This window comes from Haliaeetus leucocephalus, unplaced genomic scaffold, assembly GCF_000737465.1.
Source record: "Haliaeetus leucocephalus isolate CR32 unplaced genomic scaffold, Haliaeetus_leucocephalus-4.0 Scaffold173, whole genome shotgun sequence".
Classification (NCBI taxonomy): domain Eukaryota; kingdom Metazoa; phylum Chordata; class Aves; order Accipitriformes; family Accipitridae; genus Haliaeetus; species Haliaeetus leucocephalus.
In genome coordinates this window covers 10,252,066-10,276,828 of record NW_010972609.1, presented here as the reverse complement: position 1 = coordinate 10,276,828, position 24,763 = coordinate 10,252,066, and the positions used below count along the sequence as shown (strand labels likewise).

Sequence of the window (24,763 nt, the reverse complement as noted above, 5' to 3'; positions counted from 1 at the left end):
TTATTTCCCATTTTCTCCATTTGCCTGGCTGTTGTCCTGCCAACTCTGCATCAGCTCACTCCTCTGTCCCTCTCTTCCTCATTTAATGCTACCTTGTGTAACAAGGCAAGGGCTAACAGTTTTAGGATCTACTTTATACTTTTCTTATTATGCATGTGTTGTATTTGTACGTGCCCTCTCAGAAAGGCCTGGATTTTGTATTTTATATAGAAATTCGGGATAGCACTCCTATTTAAGAAAAAACTCTTTTGTATCATATTAGCACTTATTTTTTTAATCCAGCAGTGAATAATTCAGACGCTGGCCAATATGAGGGTTGGTTTCCTAACTACTATCCATTTTTGTTCTCAAAAAAGGACTACATGTTTCTTTCTCCTCTCCCATTCTCTTCAAGCCTTACAAACCAGAGGTTGATAATGATCACTTCTGATTTTGCAAGACATCCTGTATATTGTTTTGTCATCTTTTTCAAGGGCTGTATGACTATTTCTTCTTACAATGTCTAGTGCACAGTGTCACTGTGCTTGTGTCTTTAAAAGGAACAGCTTTACTTAACATAGCAAAAGCTCAGGTTTGTTTTAACTACCTATTAGCAGTCTACCAAAAATTAAGTGGTTATGTTACCTAACAAGTTCCTTCAAGAGGAGCAAAGGTAACAGTTCTAAGTAGTGTTACTTTCCTCAAGTATTTAATAGCACCGATGAGCGATATTTGGGCCCACTTTTACTGTCATATCAATTCTATGTTTTGCTTCTTCCCTATGCACATAAAATGGAACAGGTGTGTTTGCTGTGTGGTTTCTGGTTGAAAAACATTCAGTATATGCATCAAAGGAGACTGGTTTAGGTATGCTGTTTGTGTTTCAGACTGCTAGGAATTATCTCATTCTTACAGGAAATAATATTAATTATGTAATAGCTCAAAATAATATTAGCAATAATTACTCTAGTAATAGGATGCAGCATTGTATTAGCAATTTTTGGTCAGCCCACTGGTCCATTTTGCCTTCTGTGCTGTCTCTGACAGTAGCTCATGCTCAGCTACACTGAAGAAAGTGCAAGAAAATCTATAACTAAATTGTTTTGGTTAAAGCAACAAACATTAAGCAAAGGCATCCATATTCTACTATATGGATAAAATTCTATACTATTAATTATTCCACATTTGAGAATATCCATATAACAGATAAGTATGTTACATCATGGAAAGAATGGCCCAAATTTGGAAATTGAAATAGAGACTTGACAGTGAATCCTTTGTACCCATCTCCAGCAGCTGATAATAATTTGGCTAAGTCTGCATTTGATAAACAAAGCTGTGATGTTCTACTGGAAATACACTTACAGTAATATTAGCAATGGTATTTTCAATGACCAGAGTTCAGCATACTTGATGTTGGCTTCACGTTAACCTCTATCCTCAGTGCTGCTAAATCTAATTCCAAAGAGCGATAATCACATGTCAAATGCTGAGAGTGTTTGAAATCCAGGCTCAGATCCAGTTTTACGAACTGGCCCCTTACCCCTTATGGCAGACCAAACTCAATCACCAACCCTGTTCCCCTACACCCCGAAGTTCTAAAATATAGATGTACAACTTGATTTAGCCACTAGTTTCAGAGCACTTTGAAAAACGAAGTCTCTTTCCCTTTTGGCTTTAATTATATCACAGCACCTGCAAGTATTCTAGGCAACTCTAGGGAACAAGTTAACCTTGATCATCTCTGCTTCTCAAAAAGTTCTAATCTAAATTTAGACAAGATCAGACAAGTACAGGTCAAAAACACAAAACAGGGAGTGAGACAAGTATAGAGGGAGATTTTGGTGAACAGATAATGCAACTGCTCAGAGGAAAGCAAAGGAGATAAGAAGTCTTCCTTTGCTACTGGAGATGTGGGTGTATGGGATCCAGTTTCATGGCCTGCTTACCTGCAATTCTTCCCATTCGCAGTATGAGCTTTCCTACACTCCGCTCTGTCACAGATACCTGCCTTGTTCCTTTCTGATTCTTTGATCATCTGTCCAATAGGTGAATATGCACTAAGCTGCTTACATGTGTTATTTTGATCTCTTGCACTGGCATCGACTCATTGCTATGTTAGGCACTACCAGCCAGGGCTTGCTTTTCCCCTGCATCTCTCTACTTTTTAACGTCCATAGTCTTCATAATCTCTGTTCATCCTGGCTTGGTGAGAAGAAAATCTATACAAAGGTTAATCTAAACCCCTAACTTCTAATATACACCAATGAGAGTAGTAATACAGTCACTTATCATTGCAAGTGTCACTGAAGGCCTCACTACACTTTCATGTAACTCAGACTAATAATGAAAATTAAAAGAAATCAATGGGTTGGAATCCCAAGATAAACTGAAGGATCTCTGTCTGTTTTGGCTGCACATACTCATTTTTCAAATAAAGTTATCAAGTTGTCTTGAGATACCATCATCAAATAAGGAAAGCTGTCCTTATCTCAAGTATTATATGAATTTAATTTAAAGCAACTTAAATATGCATAATGTTTCGCTGTCAAATGGTGAACAGGTCTGAGAAAAGAAAAAGTCGTGAAGTTGCACAGAACTGTGTTTTCAGGAAATATGTGAATATCATAAGGCAACATGCATGCAGTGACCTGGGACAGGGGAGAAATATTTTTAAACTGAGGCCTCTCTGACAACAGCTAAAAAATGTTGTGGTAGTCCATAGCAAGTTGCTACAGTATACATGACCTTATTGACAGCAATATTTAGTTTTGATAGCAAAAATGGAAAATCTGCTTGCATGACAAAAATCTGTGTGCAGTGTTCTTTGAACTAAAACCACATTCAGTATAATAGGAAATAGCTACATGTTTGTTTTTTATTCCTAGGCTGAGAAACTTGTCACATATGCCACTGTGTGGTCAGCTGTGTAGTTTTAAGAACTGAAATAATAATAGATAAAAATGAGTTTATCTTAAAAAGTATTTTCTCTACAGAAATTTGTGTCACTAAAGAGACAAAGTCTCAGAAGGCTATTTTCTGCAGGAAGAAGAGGATACAAAGCTTAACTATTTTAGGGTTACAAACATGTCTGATTGCTGTAGCAACAGTATGATACTTTCTGAAATTGTAGTAAGACCTATAGCCTGTCCTGGCACTGCTAATGTACATAATACACACAGTGGTCAATGACACGATTCTACATACCATAACTAACTCTTCAATTTATTCCTGGCTCTGGTTCATTATCACTTGATGGGATATTTTCCAGGTTTTCAGGCATTGCTACATGCTCATACCAGAAAAGGAGACTTACTGCAAGCTTTCCTTTGAGTGAGGTGCTTGAAGTGGAAGAAGACAAGTTAATTTTGACTTAAATTTTGACTTTTTCTTTTGTCAGAAAACAGTTCTAAAGATGAAGAAAACTAGTTGTTTTGAGTAAAGTAAGGAAAGCATAACAGTACATAAATTACTGGCAATCTTAATTCAGGAGGCACTAGGAGCAAGCTGTTTATTTTAAATAAAAGCTCTTTGAAAATTTAAAAATAATATCATAAAGAAAAATATCTTAAAGGCATGTCAGAGAAACAGCCTGTCCAACTTCATGAAAATTCAATGGTAATTGCATCATGAACTCTCCAATGTTTTTTTTGACATTCCAATCCTAAATCATTTGCCTGCATGAAACACTGCAAAGATTTGAATGCTTTATACTAAACAATGTAAGTATTTTTGATTTAAAAATGTTAGTGTAAGGATTTGCTTCAACTATTGCATTAAAATATTTGCCAGTGATAATGTGAGCACAGCAGAAATAAAAATCAAAGTTTTAACTATTGTGATGGCAAAAACCCAATGCAACATATGCAAAACCTGAACATTTAGGTATTTAAATATGAGAGTGATTGTACCTGTACTGTAGCTTACTATATTAATTCATAATTATACACAATTTTATGAAGTTATCATTTTGAACTTACTGGATGTCTTGACATGAATAGAATTTTTAACTCACTGGCATTACTAATGAAGATGGTCCACAGCCAGTGTAAACTGGCAAAGCCCTCAGTGCTGTCAGTGTGATGCTCGTTTCTTGAGCTACCTGATAATTTGTCCTTATTAAGAAACCATTTGCACAGAATACTCATCCTGGGTGTCAAATTCAAAGCAGTCTCATCAGTCCATCATTAAACAGGGATGTTGTACCTAGTGTGAAATTTGGACAGTTAATGGAGACTTCTAACACAAAGGGACACTACAAGTTTTGGAGATCCTATTTGGTGACAGGCTGAGTGGTTCTGAAATATAAGAATCCTTACTGAGTTGAACAGTGAGAGAAATTAATTAAACAATGCATACATTGATATTTTGTCAATATACATTGACAAATAAGACATCAATAAATAAATCTTAAAATAAACCAAGACTATGCCTCAGATTCTCCTCCTCCTTCCGAGGGCAGGAAGGAGGACTATTCAATACCTGAAACAACTCCTACCTTTGTGTCTCGTTCCAGGATATCACTGTGGTCCTTTTAGCCTAACTATTTCCATCTTCTATTATTGCCTATCTTACAGATAAAACTATAGGCTCTTTATGAATCTCCTAGAAGACACAAACAAAACATCTTTACTGAAGAGTAGACAACGGAAAACAGCAACAGTAAACTTGCCACAATCAAGCAACTTTCCTATTCATAAATATGCAAATTCTGACATGTAAACAAAATTTGAAGAGAAAGGAAGATTCTTGAACTATATGGTGCAACGTGAAACTGGACAAAATGTAATCTCCCATTGGATGTTGACAACAAGCAATATTTTAGAGAAGCAGAGATTAGGTTAGAACAGATTAGACCACCATGAACAAGATAAGAAAGACAGTATTTTGGCTAGATATGACTAGCAATCTGGAATTATAATTCAGCTGCCACTAGCACATCTCCTGGTTTGTAGGGTCTGCATAGACATCAAGGTATAAACAAATAAATTATGTTGGAGAGTCTGCCTTTAAAATACAGCTTTTACCTTTTGTTCCAAGATTGGGTTTTGAGAACTTTCTAGGAGTAACATACAGAGTCCACATATGAAATCAGATATCTCAGTTTAAGAAAGACTCTTTGTCTTCTCAGGAATGACTCAGGTGAGCATTATGACAAACTCAACTCATTAAAAGCTGTGTTTATTTCATACTTGCTTGCTAAACCAGAAATGACATCAGCGTTCAGTCCCTTCAGCTCTTGACGGGCAGTCTTGTGATGAAGGAGAAACTTCCACCACTGTCAGTGGTAAGAAGGGAAGTTAGTATCTGGGTTTTAATTACTGGAGTGTGATTGTGGATAAAGATGGTAGCCGTAGTTGATTACACTTAATTGATTTGCTCTTACAATCTTAAAGAGTAGTGAATTAAAGAACTTAAGAGTCCCTTTGGGTGAAAAGTCATATCAGCTTAGACTGGAAAGGTCTACAGCAGAAAAATAAAAAAAGGTAAAATTAGTCTTTGGAGATTTTGTATTATGCAAAAAGAAACACAAAAACAATTCTTATCAGAAATATTTGTATTAGTAATCCACTCCTTTGAGAGGCTAGCTGGACTAGGAAGTAAAGAGGAAACACTAGTGAACTTGCAGCATCCTTATTTGACAGTCAATTAAGAAAAAGTTGTATGTGAAAAAACTCAAAGATGAAAAATTCCTAAATGAGAATGTGGATACTAATACTGCTCTGGGCTTGCACAGTAGCCAAAATTTGGGAAGAAACTGATTGAATACAGACAAAACCCCAGAAAGTAGGTGCGACAGTGATACTCAGCATGAACTTTAGCATAACTGGGGAACTGGTAGATTCATTTCAGTTTTCTGACTCCCCAAAGCAACCACAGGATAATCATGAACAGACAAAATATTTGGATGATCATGGATACGAAAAATGAGAAATGTGGTGCAGCCACTTAGACATACTCCAAGAATATTACAGAATGAAAAGGCAAAATGACAGTATTTGGACAAGATCACCACATTTTTGTCATGTCTGCAATTCACAAAATATCAGATACAAATAATGTGTGTGGGATGTGATACAAAATTTTGAACATTTGTTCCTGGGTCTGTTAGCTGTTTGTGTATTATTACATAACCAGTGACCCACACATGTGGCATGCTAAGTATTTTATTATCTGGTATATTAATTATAAAGTTCCATCAAAAGTAAGGACTTTTATAGAAAATACTTCTATGTTAGATAGGAAAGAGAAATTACTAATATAATATACCAGTAACAACTCTTCACAACTTAAACTCAGTTCATCCCATCACCTATGATGTGGGCATTTTGTTACTCAACACAGAGAAGGGCAAGCAATCTTCTTCCCTTATGTAAAACCCCTGATAATTCTCTTTTCCACAGCAGGAATGTTATGATACACAGTAAGGGAATATCAATACGACACACCAGAGGGAGCACATGTTTACCTCATCCCCAGCTCCTGGATGGGTTCCTTCTTCTGGAAAATTTTCATAGAATATGAAGATGGGTCCCTTTATACACAGAATATTTCCCAAGCAAATTCTCTGTTCCTAATTCTCTACTTCTGCTGCCACAACTTAAACACAATGACAAACCCTGTAGCTTATGCTATACTAATTTCTCCACATTTCCTCTAAGTCTCTGTTTGAATCTTCATTTTGTATAGACGAGACCCTCAGGGACACTGCAAACTATGTGTCTTCACACCAAGAGCCTACGCCTACTGTTCCTTTGTATGTTCCTTATACAAACACCACAAATATAATACATCTCATTTCAGCTTTTATTTGGATATTTTTAAGTTAAGTTGCTCAAGTCCATTTTCCATCGATACAGACACTAAAAAATTGAGATCAACATTTAAGGCAACATTAGCATCCATGCCAAGCTCAATATGCAAACCTTATCATCTAAGCACCACAGCATCCAAGAATTGTCACAGGTCCCCTACCTCCGTCACACATTCCCTTTCCATTTTAACTCTGCTATCCCACACTACACTCAGTAATTCAATTTAGATGCACATTCTCAAGTAAGACCTTGTCATTTTTTATATTTTACTTCTTATGAACTAGATAATTTTTGCATAAGGTGATATAAATGAGTGAGATACATTTCAGGGTGAAAGTATGCAGTTGATTTATGTTGTGATACCATATAGGATTTTTTTAATAAAAAAATATATTTAACATCATTATTCAATGACTTAGTATGAACATTATATGTATTCAGCCTTTTAGTAAAGGCTATACATTGAGCCTTGTTAGAATGATAATTTTGCTTTAAATTCTGATTTCTTTAGTCTTTAGTGTTACTGTTGACAAGTGTTTGAGTTAAGGATGCTCAAGTGCAACTTTTATGTATGAATATTTACAAGTATACAAAAGACCACATAGTTTTTAATACACCCACTATTCTTAATACAGAGTAAATTAAGGATTTGTCTTGTGCCTGTGGAAATATTTCAACACGTGGGTCTTGCTTTTTTCTCTTTTACAGTACAAGGAAAGGTTTTACTTTTCCTTAAGAAGTGTATTTATTACAAGATGGCTAGCATACATATATCACATAACATACAAGAGTTAAAATTAACTAGTTACAAAATAAGCAGTGGTATGTGTATTTTCATGTAGCCTAAGAACAGGATCAGTATTTTACAAAGTACATATAAAAGTACTTCATATACAAAGAAAAATACAAATGTGCAAACACCATTGTCACAGGTGAAAATTTGTCAATTGAAAATGCTAGAAAAATCCTTCATATTTTTGTTTTGAAATTGCAAATGCATTAAAACCAGCTGCATTTCCTATTGTGTGTGGTGAGAAATTTATGTTCCTTTCTGACAAAATACATTAGTTATAAAAAACCCACAAACAATTTAATAACTGAAAAATCTTATAAGTATAGTCAGTTTGGTTAGGCTGACATTAAATTACAAGCAGAACATCTGGAAAAATGAGAAAATAGTGAATCATATATACAAACCTTTTGTAGTATTAGTGTGCTATTTAACATATTAACATTTCAAAATAAAAACAATGGCTTAATTACCTACATACTCTACTCAATGTCATCGCTATTTGTAGACTGTAAAATTTCTACTAATTTGGGGCTATTAAAAATGTTTCGCCAGGATTTTAAGCTGAACAAACACAATTTTATCAAATGTAAAAATCTATAAACAGTCTTCCAATTCATGTGCAAAAAATGTTTAAAAAGTATCAAATCACGACACATCAAACCTGATTATGTACATATTTAATATCTGTAAATGTTGTTAACTAGCTAGTATTGTTCTGCTATAAATAACTTACCTCTGTCCTGCAAAATGTCTGCATTTTAAAGATTTCAGTGCAAGTGCTTGCTTCATTGTTTAGTGCATTATCATGTTTGTTATTTTTTATTTTACAGTGAGCAGAACAGCATATAAATTAACATATACAACTCACACATAAGAGATCTTCCTTCTACTGAATTCCTAGTTTGTTGTTTTCCGTTTCTCCTGGATAGCGTCAGCCAGTTTTCTTTCATTTATCCCATTGTAATTGCAAACAGAATCTAAAATAAAAGTGTTATGATCTTCAGATAATCCCTAGAATTTGAAATTCCATAACAACATTGCAGAAGCACTCAGTAGAGCACAAGATTAGAGAATGACCTACACACTGAGAAGACACTTGAAAGTCTGGTATGGGGCAATTTCACTTTTTGGTCTTTAAAAATATCAACTGTCTATAAACATTGGCAACCTGATATACATGTCACTGGACTCACAAGCTTCATTTCTTTATTTATTTTTAGGAATTGTAGACATGTTCCCTCTTATTCATGACTAGCTTGGAAATAAGAACATTCTGCTTAAAAATATAAATAAAGTGAAAATACATATCCTGTTGGAGGGAAAATTTCTACAATTTCCTTTGGACAGGTTTCCTAACAGAATAGCTCTGAAATGAGAAAACCAGGATTAGATGATAGTGCAAATACAGTCCACTTTTACACCTAGGAATTGTACTGAAGAAAGTGAAAATTCAGGATAAATGGATTATTATTTTTCAAACTCCTTCCTGCAGAAAAAAAAAGCAGTTACAGTGGTATAATTATTAAACAGAAAAGGAACTTTAGCATATTATGAACTTTTACGCTTGAAATGTAAAGAAGGCTGGTTGTCTGTCAGTAACATTTCAGAACGTAGCTTCTTACAGGAAGAGGTGCTTTAAACGTGTCTTTATTATGGAACGTTTTTCCTTTCTAAGCATCTGAAATGCAACTCTGGATCCTATCCATCCATTGTTGAGCACTCTGTGCATCTTGGGCACAAAAATTGTATACACGTTTATTTGTCTTCAACTGCAAAGGAAAAATAAGAACATTAAGACAGACAAGTCAACACACAAAATAGAAAAAGAAATTTGCAAACCTTACTTTAAACTGGAATACTCAATGTACTAATTGGGTCCGAGTGTAACATTTTTTGCATTTCTGCTGTTGAAAGTGAGGGCCAGATGCTAGCTGTGTAAAAACTTTTTGTCTTGAGTTGGCATGATGGCTCCTTCCTAGCTCACACCTTCCAGCAGGACTGAAAGGAGTAGGTTAAACACACCAAGAAAAGAAAGTTTCACATAAAGATCAAGTAAAACCAAGATATACTTACATCAAAAAATGCTTTTTCACTTGCATGTTTTGGGGCACCAATTGTTGGAGAAGCAGGAATCACAGTTTCTACTTCTGCGAGGTCTATGTGTCCCTTACAGCTTGTATCCTCACCAGAATCATAGTATCTCAGCTAGAGCACAAGAGAAAAAAAAAATAAATCCAAGTATGCTATTTAGATGGACCTTTCACTTCTTCCTCCCTTTTTCTGGATACAACCTGGGGGCATGGAGTGGTAAGGAAGGGAGGCACAAATATTTTTAGGACCTGAGGACATCAGACATGGAGAAATTTCTAAGACACAACTGACAGAAACCATAGATTTGGTATATGCAAAATGGTGGGACTGGTGCTAGCCCTTAACTGCCCAGTCCTCTATTTGGTATCTCTGGGTAATAGCAAAGTCTCCACCATCTGCTGCTGTGCAGACATGGAGTTGGAGGAGGAGCATTTTTCAGAGTTTCAGAGCAGAGAAGCTTCAAATAGTCACGCATTGCTTCTGGGCAGAGGACTTGTGAAGGATGAAAGCAGAACCTGGTCTTTAGGATTCAGCATTCCGTATCAGTTTTTCTAACAGAAACCACCTCTTCACTCTTCATTACGTTGAAACTAACACAAAAGCTTTACTTCACCAAGGAGTTAACAGAACACTTATTCTCTGTATTTCAAGAATTTAAAACGATCAGCAAAATTTTAAGTATAATTTTAGATAATTATAAACTACATAGAAAACATTTTCCTATACTGCACTTAGTGGTTGAATGAAACTTGCTTTTTTTTTTCTCCTTGCAAAGATACTTCGATATGAATGTTAACCGCTCTGTAAACTGAGTTTCAATATGCAAACAAGTTCCAGAAAAGAAAATCTGATATTTGCTTTAAAAACCAAACCAAACCAAACCAAAACCAAAACCCCTGCCCCATAAACCAATGCAAAATAGTAAAGCAAACCTTCACAGCCAAGGTCAAACAACAGAATTCCAACTAAGACTGACCTGTATCACTCCTACATCTATGATACTCAGGAGGATATTTGGTTATATCAAAAATGTAGAACTATTTTCTTCCTCTGCAAAATGAACCTTTTCTCCTGTATAATCAGCACATTTGTTGGTATTTTACCACACTAATCTAGAAATCCTCACTTAGCATTTAAAAAGATGACTGTCTTTATCTATATTACATATTTTTTGAAGTGTATCGATTACAATAAATTAATATTTTTGAACAAAAGCATACATGAGTCTCAGAGGTTACAACCCCACACTGTGTGGAATATTTGGCTCAATGAAGATTACTGCCTGATGACCGAACATTATTTAAAGTACACGAGACCACAAATTTCCACTGCAGAATTCCAGCATACATTGTAAATTGGGTAAAATGTTTAAACCAATAGAGCTCCTCTGTTTTTAGTGCTCCTTGCTGTACAATGATTTGTCAGAATATTTATGAATAATTTTGCTACTAAATTTACGTCACTATGACTGATCTAAAATACGCCTATATATGGCACCTGAAATTATTGTTCAATCAGGAACTTGGCATTTCAGGACTTTTAGAAATACAGATTTGAGATTAAATTTTAACTCCTCTTAAGTCATTTACAAAATTCAAACTAATTTCAGAGCGATCTGTGATCCTGTTCTCCATATTTGAAAAGACTTTAATACAGATTCCAGGTCAGCTTTCTCAAATATACATTAACAGAAGGAACACTAAAAAGTCAAGTGACGTAAATGGACTCTTCTGCTGAAGCAATTCAGATTATGATTTTCCAGAGTATATAATGCCCTTTCATTTGCAAAGAAAAATGTTTATGGCAAAATGCTTGAGGAACAAAGAGACTGTAAAATACACACTGAGCATACAATAACTACTACAGTTTCAACATGAATGCCTGAATTAAACTTGCTGTCAGTTACCATATTAGCTCTCAGCATCCCAATTGCACTCTAGGAAATACCTTCTAAGTTTTTCACTCTCTAGTTCAGAAAGACTTTTTAGTTCTTTTAGAAACTGAAGAGGTCATATTAAAGGGCAAATTATGCTCACCACTTAGTTGCTTAATGACATTCTAGAGTTAGCAGTCCTTTGAAAAATAGCTTGTATTGCTTGTATACCACAATGCCCAGAAAATGTCTTCAGGCACTACCTGGCTTTTTTTTCCTGAGGTATGAAGCAGGCAAAAAATGTTTGGGCCCAGACAATAATGCATGACTTCCAGTCCAAGAAGTCTTTTATGATTATATGCTAAACAGTTATCACTGTTTTAAAAAACCCAAAACACTAAAAAGCCTCTGTCCATTCAGAATGCTGTATCAGCTACAAGATAAACATAGATATGTGGTCTATAGTGACATAACACACACATCGCATCTGAATATAATCATTATCAGTATTATTTGTAAAATAGATCTATACAAACCCAGTACATAAAAAAGCAGCAAACTAGTAATAAAAAAATCCATTATCTGAAAAGGTTTTACCTGGTGTTTTGTCACATCCAGCACAAACCAGCGAGGTTTCCAACCTTTTAGTAAAGCTCCTCTTTTGTATAGCGTACCTTCAAAAGATCTGAAAGGTACAGAAAATACAAGTGGCATGCAATTCCATAATAGGAATACTGGTGATACATAAAAGCCCCCAAATGACTACACATATTCAAACACTTCTTTAACTGCAGTATAACAAATAGGTTTTAAACCAATAGTTTAGTTATTGGTAACTGTGATACACTGACAAACACTGTTTCAGTACTTCCGATGCATTAAATGTGCAGCTACAATCTGCTAGTGCATATAAATGGAAAGATTGAAAGATACTGCTAGGAGATGAGGCCCACACATCAAGACAACTAAACGTAATTAAAACCACAAAGAAGGAATAAAGTAGTCGCAAAGCATTGTGTGCCTATGAAAATTTCATTTTTTTTCCTAAGGCAGAAACTTGTACCAATCTAATACAGGGTTCATAAATACTCTGGTTATTCAGTTTACCTATTTTCATCATTCTTTGATGTGAAATGATTGTATAGCGTCGTTGTTCTTCTATCTACTCCATTAGAGGGAGAGATACTTGCACTCTGTTCCTCACCCAGCCCACTGTCAGGTATTTCCAACAAAGACCTCTTTTGATAGGAATGTAGATTAGCTGACATCATCCCTGAGGAGCCAGAAGGATGTCTCCGGAGCTAAAAAAGATGAAAATAAAAGAAAAAAGGTAACGCAACATGCCTTCCATTGCGAGACTGTCTCAACATTATACAGGTAATACACGGTACAACATGTAAGTTGTGAATTGTTATGAGGCCAAAAAAAATCTTCATAATACAAGTCAGTGCTCAGAAAAGAAGTCAGAGGGATGGCAATTCAATGCATTTCTTAAGCAAAGGGGTTCACATGGCATGAGAAATCAGTATTTCAGAAAAGCCTTGTATATTCCAGTGACATAATCTTGAACAATGTTTCCCTTGCTTTCTCAGAAGCATCTAGAACTAGTCAGACATTTGGATACAAAAAATTTCCCTAATTCCAAAAGGAAGGGAAGGGAGAAGGGAGAAGGGAGAAGGGAGGAAGGAAAGAAGAAGAGTGCAGTTTCCAAGAGCTACATTATAGATCCAAATCATTTTAGCAGAATCTCAACAACCTGGAACAAAAGGGATCCTGAATTTGGTCTTAATCTAAATGACAGCATCCTAGAGAGAGAGTTCTTTGTGGTTGACCCTTAGCTATTGCATTTATCTGAGAACCCTTAAATAGCATCTAGGACAGGAGACTGATGTCAGGTATATTTATACTTGCATTTTCTTTTCTGCTTCCAATTCAATAAAAAAATCCTCTGCTTTGCTAGGATAAAATTTTTTTCATCTTGAATTTGTCTAGGGTATAAAGTGAACTTGAATGACTCTGACAGACATAAAGCATATTGCTTTCCTGAGACCAAAGGACAAATAAAAAAGTAGTGCTGCAGACTAACCATTGCAGAGGCTGGCAAATTTGAACAAGCACATGAAGATGAAGAGTTAGGGTACAGTCTTGAGCTGGTAACTCACTGTGCCAAGTTTATAGGGAAAGCTCACAAAAAGCAGTATCTAACATTCTTACCAGTGCATGTAGATAGCAAAGAGGCAGCCTTTGACTTAGAAAATACCTATATTGTCAGCAGTTCTTTTTACTGCGGTGTTCTGGTTTTGGCTGGGATAGAGTTAATTTTCTTTCTAGTAGCTGGTATAGTGTTATGTTTTGGGTTCAGTATGAGAATAATGTTCATAACACACTGATGTTTTCAGTTGTTGCTAAGCAGTGTTTATGCTAAGTCAAGGATTTTTCAGCTTCTCATGCCCAGCCAGCAAGAAGGCTGGAGGGGCACAAGAAGTTGGGAGGGGACACAGCCAGGGCAGCTGACCCAAACTGGCCAAAGGGATATTCCATACCATGTGACATCATGCCCAGTATATAAACTGGAGGGAGTTGGCCTGGGGGGTGCAGATCGCTGCTCGGGAACTAACTGGGCACTGGTCAGCGAGTGGTGAGCAATTGCATTGTGCATCACTTGTTTTGTACATCCCAATTCTTTTATTATTATCATTGCCATTTTAATATTGTTATTATTATCATTATTATTTTCTTCTTTTCTGTTCTATTAAACCATTCTTATCTCAACCCACGAGTTTTACTTTTTTCCCAATTCTCTGCCCCATCCCACTGGGTGGGGGGAAGTGAGTGAGTGGCTGTGTGGTGCTTAGTTGCTGGCTGGAGTTAAACCACGACATGCAGTCAAGAATTGGAAACACAAGCATGAACACTTCCTACCTTTACTACAGTCTACAATTTCAAAATTCCATTTAGACATAGAAATGTCTTTACTCATCTCTGAAACGCTGTGATTTCCTTTTGGCTACTTTCAGGAACTGAGGTTTTTTGTACTTCAAGAATCTTTTAAATATATAAAATCATATAATTATGTATTAGTAAAACGCTCATGCTCGTTTTGTCTGTATGCCTTAATCTACTCTGGAAAAGCAATTAGATAAATAGCACAAGTATAAATATATTTTTCTACATGCAGAAACACAGAGCCAGTATCATGGGTTAGAACAACATATTTAATTTTTTGAAAGCAGTATTTTACTCCAAGAAATACAGTGATTTTGTCAGTGCCTAAGGTAGCCTGTATAGCAGGAATGGAATTACTCTATTGGATGAGCTCTTTTACTACTTACATTGTCTTGTCTGGTGTCATCCTTTAGATTCATTTTGACCCTTTCCCACAAAAGCTGCCACCTTTCTGGGCTCTGATTTAATTTACTTTCCAACCTTTCGATCTCCTGAAATAAATAACAAGGGTTTTCTTAGGGATAAACATTTCTAACCCATCACTTCCTGGCAATTATTTTTATACAACCATTTTCTTGTCGATGTTTTTACACAGGGAACTTTTAGGCCATGTTGCCCAGTAAAGTACAAAAACCTCTGTCAAACCAGCTATAAACTGAAATCAGCCAGACTCAGGAGTCAAAGGCAACCCAGTACAGCACCAGCCACCTCGTTCTTCTTGCATGTCACAGGTTGGAGGAGCCATTATGCTTTCAATTCTCTGCCAGTTCTCCTCAACACACAAAACTCAACACCAATTGCCATAATAGAAACACAACAATGATAAAGATAGGCCATATTTTATAAAAATATTTACAAAGAACAAATTCTGTGCTGTGACACCAACATTATATATTGCCAATATTAACATTTACCCTCATTTATAAAATGTGATACAAAGCTGTAATAAAAGAAGGAAATGAAACAGAAAGATTTATTCAATTTGGATGCCAAACTGTAACAACATGTTCTTGTTGTGGAACTTGGGAATATGACCTATGTTGATAACCTCCAGTTAGGGTTATTTCCTGTTAATAAGACAGTGCATGCAAAGTTAAGTAAAAAGAGGCAATTTCATTAGTTTATGTTTGCTTGTGAACACTTGTTGATACATTTGTCATTACTTTGATGTGTGGTCCGTATTCCCTGCCATGCTTCCTTTCTATATTTTTACTTTCAACAACTGTGTTGTTATGAAAATCTGATTCTTAATGAAATCAAATTAAAAACTCAGTTTTGCAAATCCAATTGAGAATTGATGATGGAACAAAAAATTGCTGTAGGACAGAGAATTCCCATGTTATATAAAAGCCAACTAAAACCCAAGACATTTATTTTCAAAGTAGAGACAGTAAGTCTCTGACTTTATTTACTTCTACTATACCAAATGATTAAAGTAGATTTCATAATATTCTCCAACTCCTACTGGTCTTTTAGAATGACAGTTTCTTCAGGAAATTGTTATTGATTGAAAGACTTACAGAAAATGACTATATTTTTAAGGTAAGAAAACATTTTGACCAGGAAATTAACTCCTGAACTGAATTTTGAACTCTGAAGTGAAAATAAAAAAGCCAGTATTTGACAGTTTAACAGGGACAAAATATTTCTACAAACTCTTCCTTGCTGAAGGTAAATTAGAAAACTCAAAAGTAAAACTAAATATAAGAAATCTGGCTTAACAGCAAGAATGAAACCAGAAGTTTTAAATACTGAAGGTTGCTGAAAGCCACATATATATTACATATTATGGGACTCTCTCTCTGCCTAGAAAAAAAACAGAATAGTTTTGTTTGGAGTATCTTCACAGGTAGACACAAAAATAAGGAATGGTGAACACAAGCCAGACTAAAGGCTTCTCTAGATTACTTGTTCCTCTCTCAAAATGCTGAGTGTAAAACACTTCCTGATGGGATACATGCGAATGAATCAATTTATCACAGACTTTTTATGTAAAAGGCTTTCCAAAGTGCTGCAAAAGGATACCAGCTCTTCAGTGCTAAAAGTCAGTCAGGTTTTAATCTGATCATTCGCTTTCTGCCCCAGTCTTGACTTCTGAGTACGAGTCTCTCTTTGCAGAATGTGGAAGTAACTGAAACTTGTTACTTAGCAACTGGGTCACATTCCTTCTTTTCTGGCTCCACAATGAGTAGCGCTTCCAGGACTTAAAATGAAAAACTTTCAACAATCTCCTATATATAACTTGAAAAGTTCGGAATAAATTCTCCTTTAATAAACCCCATGTAAAAAACTTACATGGCAATAAATCACTAAGATTTACTCTTGCCTCCTCAGTTTTAAATTTTACTGAAAACATCAGATTTTTTTTCATTCTGTATGTGGAATGGACTATGAATAGCTGCATTTCCTTGAAAGAAAATTCCTTAAATTTTATCTTTCTGGTTCAACTCCTGTTGCCTAGACTTACGGGAGCAGGAGTCAATGTGTATAAAAAGAAAGGTTACAACAAATACAATTGTATGAATATCCATTTCCTGAAATTAGTAATTACAAGCAATTAGCATTACTGTGCCTTTCAAAAGTTGTATTTGCTAAGTGATCTGCTTTGCAGTATTTGAATGGTACAGACAGGAGTTAACTCTGCAGACACTCCAGAACTGTGGAGACTGATGACCTCCTTTGTATCCACAATGTGTTTGTGCACACACAAAACAATATGGACAAAGTTCTACACTAGTGAACTGTCTTGACTGTGACAGAGCACCCTGTTTTGGAAGTCCTTCCTTGTCAGTATTTTCTCTTTAACTCCTGGGCTAGAAGGCTCCTGAGACTTTGACTACAGACATAAAGATGCTGAATGCGTATCCAGTGATGGAACTGCTGCCTCTTTCAAGTGTTCAGACTTGTGTGTGCAACAAGTTGTACATGACTAGTTGTTCAAAAATTGGAAAAACTTTTTGGTTCAGGGTCCACTTTGACGAATCAGCCTTTTTGGTACATAACCTAAAGTTATAAAACAGCTCACAATCAGAAGTGCTATTTTTATTGTTTTGCTGTTTATTCATTGACCCCTTACATAACTTTTGTTCTTTACGGCATATATTTACGGCAGAGTTGAGTTGGGTGACTGGCATCCTGAAGTGGCATCTTTGAATTTGCCAACCTCTCTCTGAGCAATCACCATCTAGTGTTAAGTGATATAACTGCTTATTTGTAAGAATAGGACATGTAGGTTCATCTCTCACAATTCTTAAAAGTACCAGAATCCGAGCCACTCCCGATGAATTATGGGGACTGAATATCTGTGTAGGAACATTAGCAAATTAGTGGGAAACAGTGGAGATGTGTCTGCCGTCAAGGATTTGACTTGCATTTTCACTGAAATATAGGTAGATTACTACCTCTAATACAACCAGCAACCACGCATATATCACAGAATGGTTGAGGTTGGAAGTGACCTCTGGAGGTTGCCAGGTCCAACCCCCCTGCTGAAGCAGGGCCACCCAGAGCCAGTTGCCCAGGACTGTGTCCAGATGGCTCTTGAGTATCTCCAAGGATGGAAACTCCACAACCTCTCTGGGCAACCTGTGCCAGTGCTTGGTCACCCTCACGGTGAAAAAGTGTTTCCTGACGTTCAGATGGAACCTCCCGTGTTTCAATTTGTGCCCATTGCCTCTGGTCCTGTCATGGGGCACCACTGAAAAGAGTTTGGCTCTATCTTCTTTACACCTTCTCTTCAGTAATCTATATACATTGATATATTCCCTCCTGAGCCTTCTCTTCCACAGGGTGAACAGTTGCAGCTCTCTCAGCCTTTCCTCATATGAGAGATGCTCCAGTCCCTTAATTATCTTTGTGGCCATTTGCTGGACTCTCTCCAGTAGCCCCATCTCTCTCTTGTACCAGGGAGCCTAGGACTGGGCATAGTACTCCAGGTTTGGCCTTAGCAGGGCTGAATAGAGGGAAAGGATCACCTGCCTCAACCTGCAGGCAACACTCTTAATCCAACTAGCCATTGTTGCTGCAAGGGCACGTTGTTGGCTCATGGTCAGCTTGCTGTTCCCTAGCACCCCCAGGGCTCTTTCTGCAAAGCCGTTTTCCAGCTGGACATCCCCAGCATACATTGGCGCCAGGGTTGTTTCTCCCCAGGTGCAGGACTTTGCACTTCCCTTTGCTGAACGTCACTCAGATAAGTTAGTTCATTTATAATATATCACAACATACTCAAGTCAAAGGATCATCTGAAGAGCTAGTCTTTATGGGAAACATTTAACCCAGAACTTTAGCCTGTACTAAAGACATGGCTCTTGGATGTGTTACACTGTGGTATTATCTTATTGAATTTTACAAGCAAGGCAAGCAAGTAATTACAGAAAAAAAAAGCAGCAGGAACCTCAAAGTTCCTGTCAAATGAGTTGCTTTTGAGTTTTGTGGAGAGATCTACCTTTTTTAAATGGAGAAAATATTTTAAAACTATTTGCAACTAATCTCTGAAAGAAAAAGAGGCATAGGTGTGCTGTTTCACAATTACCTTTCATTTTCTTTAAAAAAATGGATGGATAGCTACTCTTACTATCGGTACCTTGTTTCTGATTTCTGTCATACAGAAAGGCCATCAGAAAATGGCCTTAAAGGAAGTACCTCTGTTTCGATCTGCTTTTGAACATTTATGTCTCCAAAGTACACTTTTGAGAACTTAAGATTTGAACAACCTAGCTCATATTTGTTGGCTGCCTCTGATGTGGTAGAAGTGAATTGAGAAGCTGTATACAGAAATCTGTATTTTAAAATGCGTTTTATCATCTACAATCTTTAAAAGGCTTCATTTAGGACTAAACAAATGAAATGTGCAGATTGGTTAACTTCCTAAAACTCAAAACCACAAGGATTTATGGAAACCATAGAGCCATCACACACATCTGGTTAGAGGTGGATTGTTATGTACCCAAAACACATTAGAACATGTACTGCAAAAAAAATTACACCTTTTGCTCTTAATAGAAGAGCACTACATTCTGCCAACGAAAATTCTGAATTAAGACACTCAATAACTTCTCTGTTTCAGCTTTACATCCTGAAAAGCACTATCTAGTTTTCAATTGAAAAATATCTTTAGAACAAACAAATTTGGGCTTATCATTATAAACTAAGAGAGTCTCAATCTTCCCTAATAATTTACCATTGCTAAATATGGTCTCAGTTCAAACATTTTTTGGATACCAACACATTCTTAATGGATTTATGATTAGAGAGAGGTCTTTCTCCTACATCAGCAATAGCCCTAAATTAACAACTTGTTTTAAAAGAAAGTTCACTTTGCTTTTTAAACTTAGAAGAGTATTTTTTTAACCTTTATACAACCTCTTCAAAGTTTTCCAAATGTTCCTCTCCATTGCTATCTTTTATTACTATAATCTAATTCACAAATAACATTTAAACTCTATAAAACCTGACCCACATATCTTTAGAATATAATATGGCTAATTTCCCTGTTATATGGCAGTTTCTCACAGTTGTGGATATGGATAGTTTGGCACCCACCCCAGGAAGAAATGCAGAACATTGTTGCTATATTCCTGATGTACTTCTGGCCTCTAGTTACCTGATATGAAAGCTCTCTGGTTTTTTGCTAAAGAATCCCTGATATGACCCCTCCTGAGAGCCAGATCTTTCTTTGCATTTGTGAAGTTAGAAGCTTTGAGAAGTTCTGGCTACCTTATTTTGAATCAAGAAGAGTTTTACAAATGATTTTTTTTTTTTAATTAGGCATTGTTCCTGTGTTTGATCAATTATGATTGGAAGGAATGGACCAAATGAAATTTGAGGAATGTGCCAGAATAAAGCTAACTCTCTAGCAAAAGCAAGTCTATCATCAAGGACTCAAATCCATTCAGAAACTTGGTGCCTTAAGGCTTTGCTAAAAGTCAACTTTCATTCAGGGGAGTTCAGGGACCCACAGCATATCCCAATTTTCCAAGCATTGCAATATTAGGCTCCACAATCCCAGCTTTAGTATAAGGTAAAGTCTGCAAATAGTTTTCAAAATAAAAAAACTGTACATAGCAATGTGTGTCTGAATATGCATGTGGTTTGAAACAATAGCTCCAGGAAGTGAAGAATGCCCTTGTCATTTTCCTGCACTATGAATTAAGATGATAATCTAAATATTAGGACTGTTAATTAACTATAATCAACCAACAAACATTTAAGAAAATACAGATGTTAAATCATTCTAAATAACTACAACAATTATCCTGATAATGGGATCCTTTTTCATGTTCTAATGAAAAAAGGACAAAACCTAAGCAGGTTACATGAGCCCAAACAAAAAAAAGCCAACATCAAGCACCTATTTCAAGTTCCAACATATTCTGAAGAATCTAAATTTACCAGTTTGGCGCCAGCAAACATGAATAAATAAGAGCAATCATCGAAAGCTTTTTTGAGAAATTTGGGCCAAGATGTTCAGTTTATGTTTGTGTATCTGCCTCCCACTTGTTAAAATCAACAAGTGTCAGATTCTGTTTTCTGATCTGTTTGGAAATCTGGGTCTTTGTCAGTTTACCACACACCTACTTTAAACTGAGTAGAAAGAGGACAAGAAAGCTAGATTCAACATTTGACCAAATTAAAATAACAGCTCCTGCATTTCTTATAAAAGGCAACCTAAAAAATTATTATGCTACCTACCTTATTAATTAAAAAAAGACAGTGAAAAAATGAATCCATGACTGGCTTTGTCATAGTTATTAACTGCTATTAAAGTGTTCTCCCACAAAAGTGTTCATTCAGAATAACATAAGCTTTGCAGGAAGTCTGATTGATTCCCAGACCAACCATCACTTCTCAAGATCAGTCAGTTTTACTATACACCTGTTTTGACATCTATCATGATCCTTTTAATAACAGTATATCTGCCAGGCAATAACTTAAACAAAAAGTAAGTATGAATTTCATGAGCATGAGAACTTACTGTTCTGTGTAATACATGTACTTACATTTAAAAGGCTGCTGATGGCATCAGGTTGCATTTTTTTAACATCATCGTAACATGGCCATACTATTTTCCTCTTAGTCTGAGACAGTGAACCATCTGTTTGGTCAGTTTCCTCTGAAACACTGCACTTTGCAGTTATCATGGTCCAATCATAGGAGGGACCCGTAGCCAAAATCTCTTCTACATAATAATCCCACTTTTTGAGGCTGGACATATTTACATTTGGTTTCAGTGCCTATTTGAAACAAAGTTTTATTATAATGACAGAAAGGAAGTCTTTGAGTTTCAGACTTACAATACGATACAATACTTATATTTTCTAGATTATTCTAAATTGAACAGTATATAGCACTGGGTGAGTAGTGCTGCAGTTCGATAATTTCCACAGCAAGATCTTGGCTCAGTCTGATCAAAACCTAAAACTAATACTAGCTTTGGGAATATACTGCTCATTTTTATCCTTCTACTAAACCAGGTGCCTACCAAGAACTCTAATTCAGCATATGTAGTTGGCACCCTCACAGTCTTTGTGCCTCCTGTTAAAGATACGAAAGGCACTTGATAGCAATCACCCTTCAGTTTTTCTCAGCAGAAAATCCAAGACTCTTTACCATCAGAGAAAGGAGACAGGCTCTATAACATAGGTGGACATGCCAATTGGAAAAAACACAGTAACATAAAGTAGGCAGCCAGACACTGTAGATCTTTCAGAGTAGTTTAAAACAGATCGCTTTGTATTTAAAATGTGTTGGGTTTTTTTTTTCTTTTAATAAATAAGGTAAGACTTTCAGTTTGCATGCACCTTACTTGAAGGTAATTACTGCACCAGGTGAACAGGCAATTTTAAAGTCTGAAGAGTGATGCTCACTCATAATGACTAATTCTGCTATTATGACTAATTCTGCTACTATGACACCATTTCATATGAGGAAAAATAGTTTCTTCTAAAAAAGAGAAAGAAGACACTATCAAAATATCGAAAGCTACTCCTGATTGCTTACTAATCAGGCTACTGCTTACAGCAAAATGGACAGAACATACAGTGAACAAGCAGCTCATCAAGCTCCAAATTCATCACAGTGATGGTTCTACAGAGAAAATGGATGTTTCTCTAAAACAAAGACAGGTGAAGCACTTTCTATCCACTGAATGCCACCCTCTCGTTTTCTCCCTCCTCCCTCTTGTACCACCACTTTATTAGGCGAGTATAAGTGTGCGTGTGTGTGGTGCGTGTGTGGGTTGAAGGGGGCTGCACTGTTCACTGCAATAATGATCTGATGCTCATTATAGACTCAAAATACCTTAAAGAAATTTTTTTTTCCTTTTTTTAAAATGAGGTCAGTTTATATGGCAGATTTGAGTGCAAGGTGCTATGTATGATAAGATACAATGTGGTGAAACAACTCGAGGAAAAAGAAAAACCAAGAAACACCAACAAAAATATCAGTGGTGCCATGGCCTTTGAGATGTTGGAGACTGTTCCATCATTACGTTTTCTGGTTACCAGCAGTGGACAGACATGCAAACAAATGATTTATCAGGGTGAAGCTCACTGCTGAAGCAGGAGAGAGCAGCACAGGAGTTAACATCTGTGGGGCAGTGGATGGCAGGAACATCTTAAAACAGCCTTGTTTCCAGAACTATAGTAAGAACAACACCCTATTCTTGCAGTTCTTGAGATATCTTGACTGTTTCTTCCCCGGCTATTGCAGAATTCTATAATGGCAAGTGTATTGTGAATTTTATATAATTATTCAAAACACAGTCCAATATAGTGGACATATATTATCATTTGAGACAGTGATACAGATCATGTGATACAATCAGATCACTATGAAATGTATTCCATTACAACTCTAAACTCATTTCCCCATAACTGTGGTTTGCAGTATGTAATTTTTTTTTTAAACAATCTGTGCAAACTTTAAGATCATTTTTATAATCATTCATATAGCTAAATGAAATCAAACAAAGATCTTCATTTATCTCAGCAGGATGCAAAGATACATGTTCCAGAATTTGGCCCCTTAAATGACATTTCCATAACTAAGATGACTGAGAATATAAGCCTATAAGACACTGCTCCGTCAATCAAGGTGGGTCAGCTTTGTCTGCCAAGTGCTTAATTTAGTTGAGAACAATTAAGATATCAAAATGTACTTGAGGAATTGCTCAGAATAACAAACCACCTTTTTTGTTTTTTTAAATCATACCTCTATTTCAGCAGGGGCATAGAGGTAATTGAAGAAAATAGGGCTCCTTTTGTGCATCTTTTCAATACATTCCCAAATACAAATTCCTTTTTTGGCATGTTTATCTCCTTTATCTTCAAACAATGTCCCTAGGGAAAATAATAGCAGCGAAAAGATAGCTTTATGATAATACATAACAAACACTAAAGTAGAGCGAAAAGGAATGTCACAGACTAAATGTATAGTAAAACCTACTAACAAATGCCTCTGTAACAAGAGATTGTACTTAATGAAACAACTGCTGTGCTTTGCAACTGCAACTATTCATTGATATTTATAAGCCTGTTCTGAAATTTACTGAAATACTTGAGTGTATTTATGAATGTCCCTTTCTGCGTGCGGCTATGCTGACTCAGCAGACCACCAAGCCCTGCTAACTGATTCTGTCCCCCACTACCTGAGGTTACCAGCCCTTCCAATCTGCTGGACCAGCTGTACATGAAATTACTTGCTAACTCATTTCAGGGAAAACATATCAGACTAGACAAATCAGTGCTATCTGAAGTGACTTTGGAAGGACATATAGTTTATCCAAAGACTACCGGAAACAGGATTTATATTGCATTAAATGGTATTTGAAAGCAAATTACCCCTAAATAAACAAACAACACCTCCATCAAACTGTAGAACCATGTTACAATCCAGGTTGGAAGGAACCACAGGAGGTCATTGACTCCAACTCCTTGCTTTTGTTCAAATGAAGGTAAATAATGGAAATTAACCTTTTTTTTCAAATAAAATGTTTGCTCAAGTTTATTCTGTTCCACAGTTACTACAGTTTTTAAGAAAAACATTCAAATTGACCGTATGCCATGAGAACCATCCCATGGAGCAGTCAAATTCAGAGTACATAAGTGTTTTGCTTAGTGAACAAGTTCCAAGAACAGCCTCAATTGTGGTTGTGTAGTCTTATTAAGAGGACTCTGAGGGTAAATAAGGCCTTGGAACTAGTAAGGCTGCACACGATAGATGGAGTAAGAAGCAAATATAAAAAAAGAGAAACACTGAAGAGAACGC

At 36.2% G+C, this 24,763-nt stretch overlaps 1 protein-coding gene across 1 annotated transcript in view; it reads right to left on the bottom strand.

Moving 5' to 3' along the window:
• Window positions 1–6,823: 6,823 nt before the first annotated feature.
• The window catches only part of SBF2 (SET binding factor 2), a 290,062-nt gene continuing 272,122 nt past the window's right edge, over window positions 6,824–24,763 (bottom strand). Inside the window, exons 34-40 of the mRNA XM_010563796.1 lie at window positions 23,708–23,835; window positions 21,496–21,729; window positions 14,884–14,988; window positions 12,659–12,852; window positions 12,149–12,236; window positions 9,661–9,792; window positions 6,824–9,356 (exon numbers count right to left, since the gene is read on the bottom strand). Of these exons, the coding sequence (XP_010562098.1) occupies window positions 9,258–9,356; window positions 9,661–9,792; window positions 12,149–12,236; window positions 12,659–12,852; window positions 14,884–14,988; window positions 21,496–21,729; window positions 23,708–23,835 (980 nt within the window). The 3' untranslated portion in view covers window positions 6,824–9,257. The remainder of the gene's footprint in view (window positions 9,357–9,660; window positions 9,793–12,148; window positions 12,237–12,658; window positions 12,853–14,883; window positions 14,989–21,495; window positions 21,730–23,707; window positions 23,836–24,763) is intronic.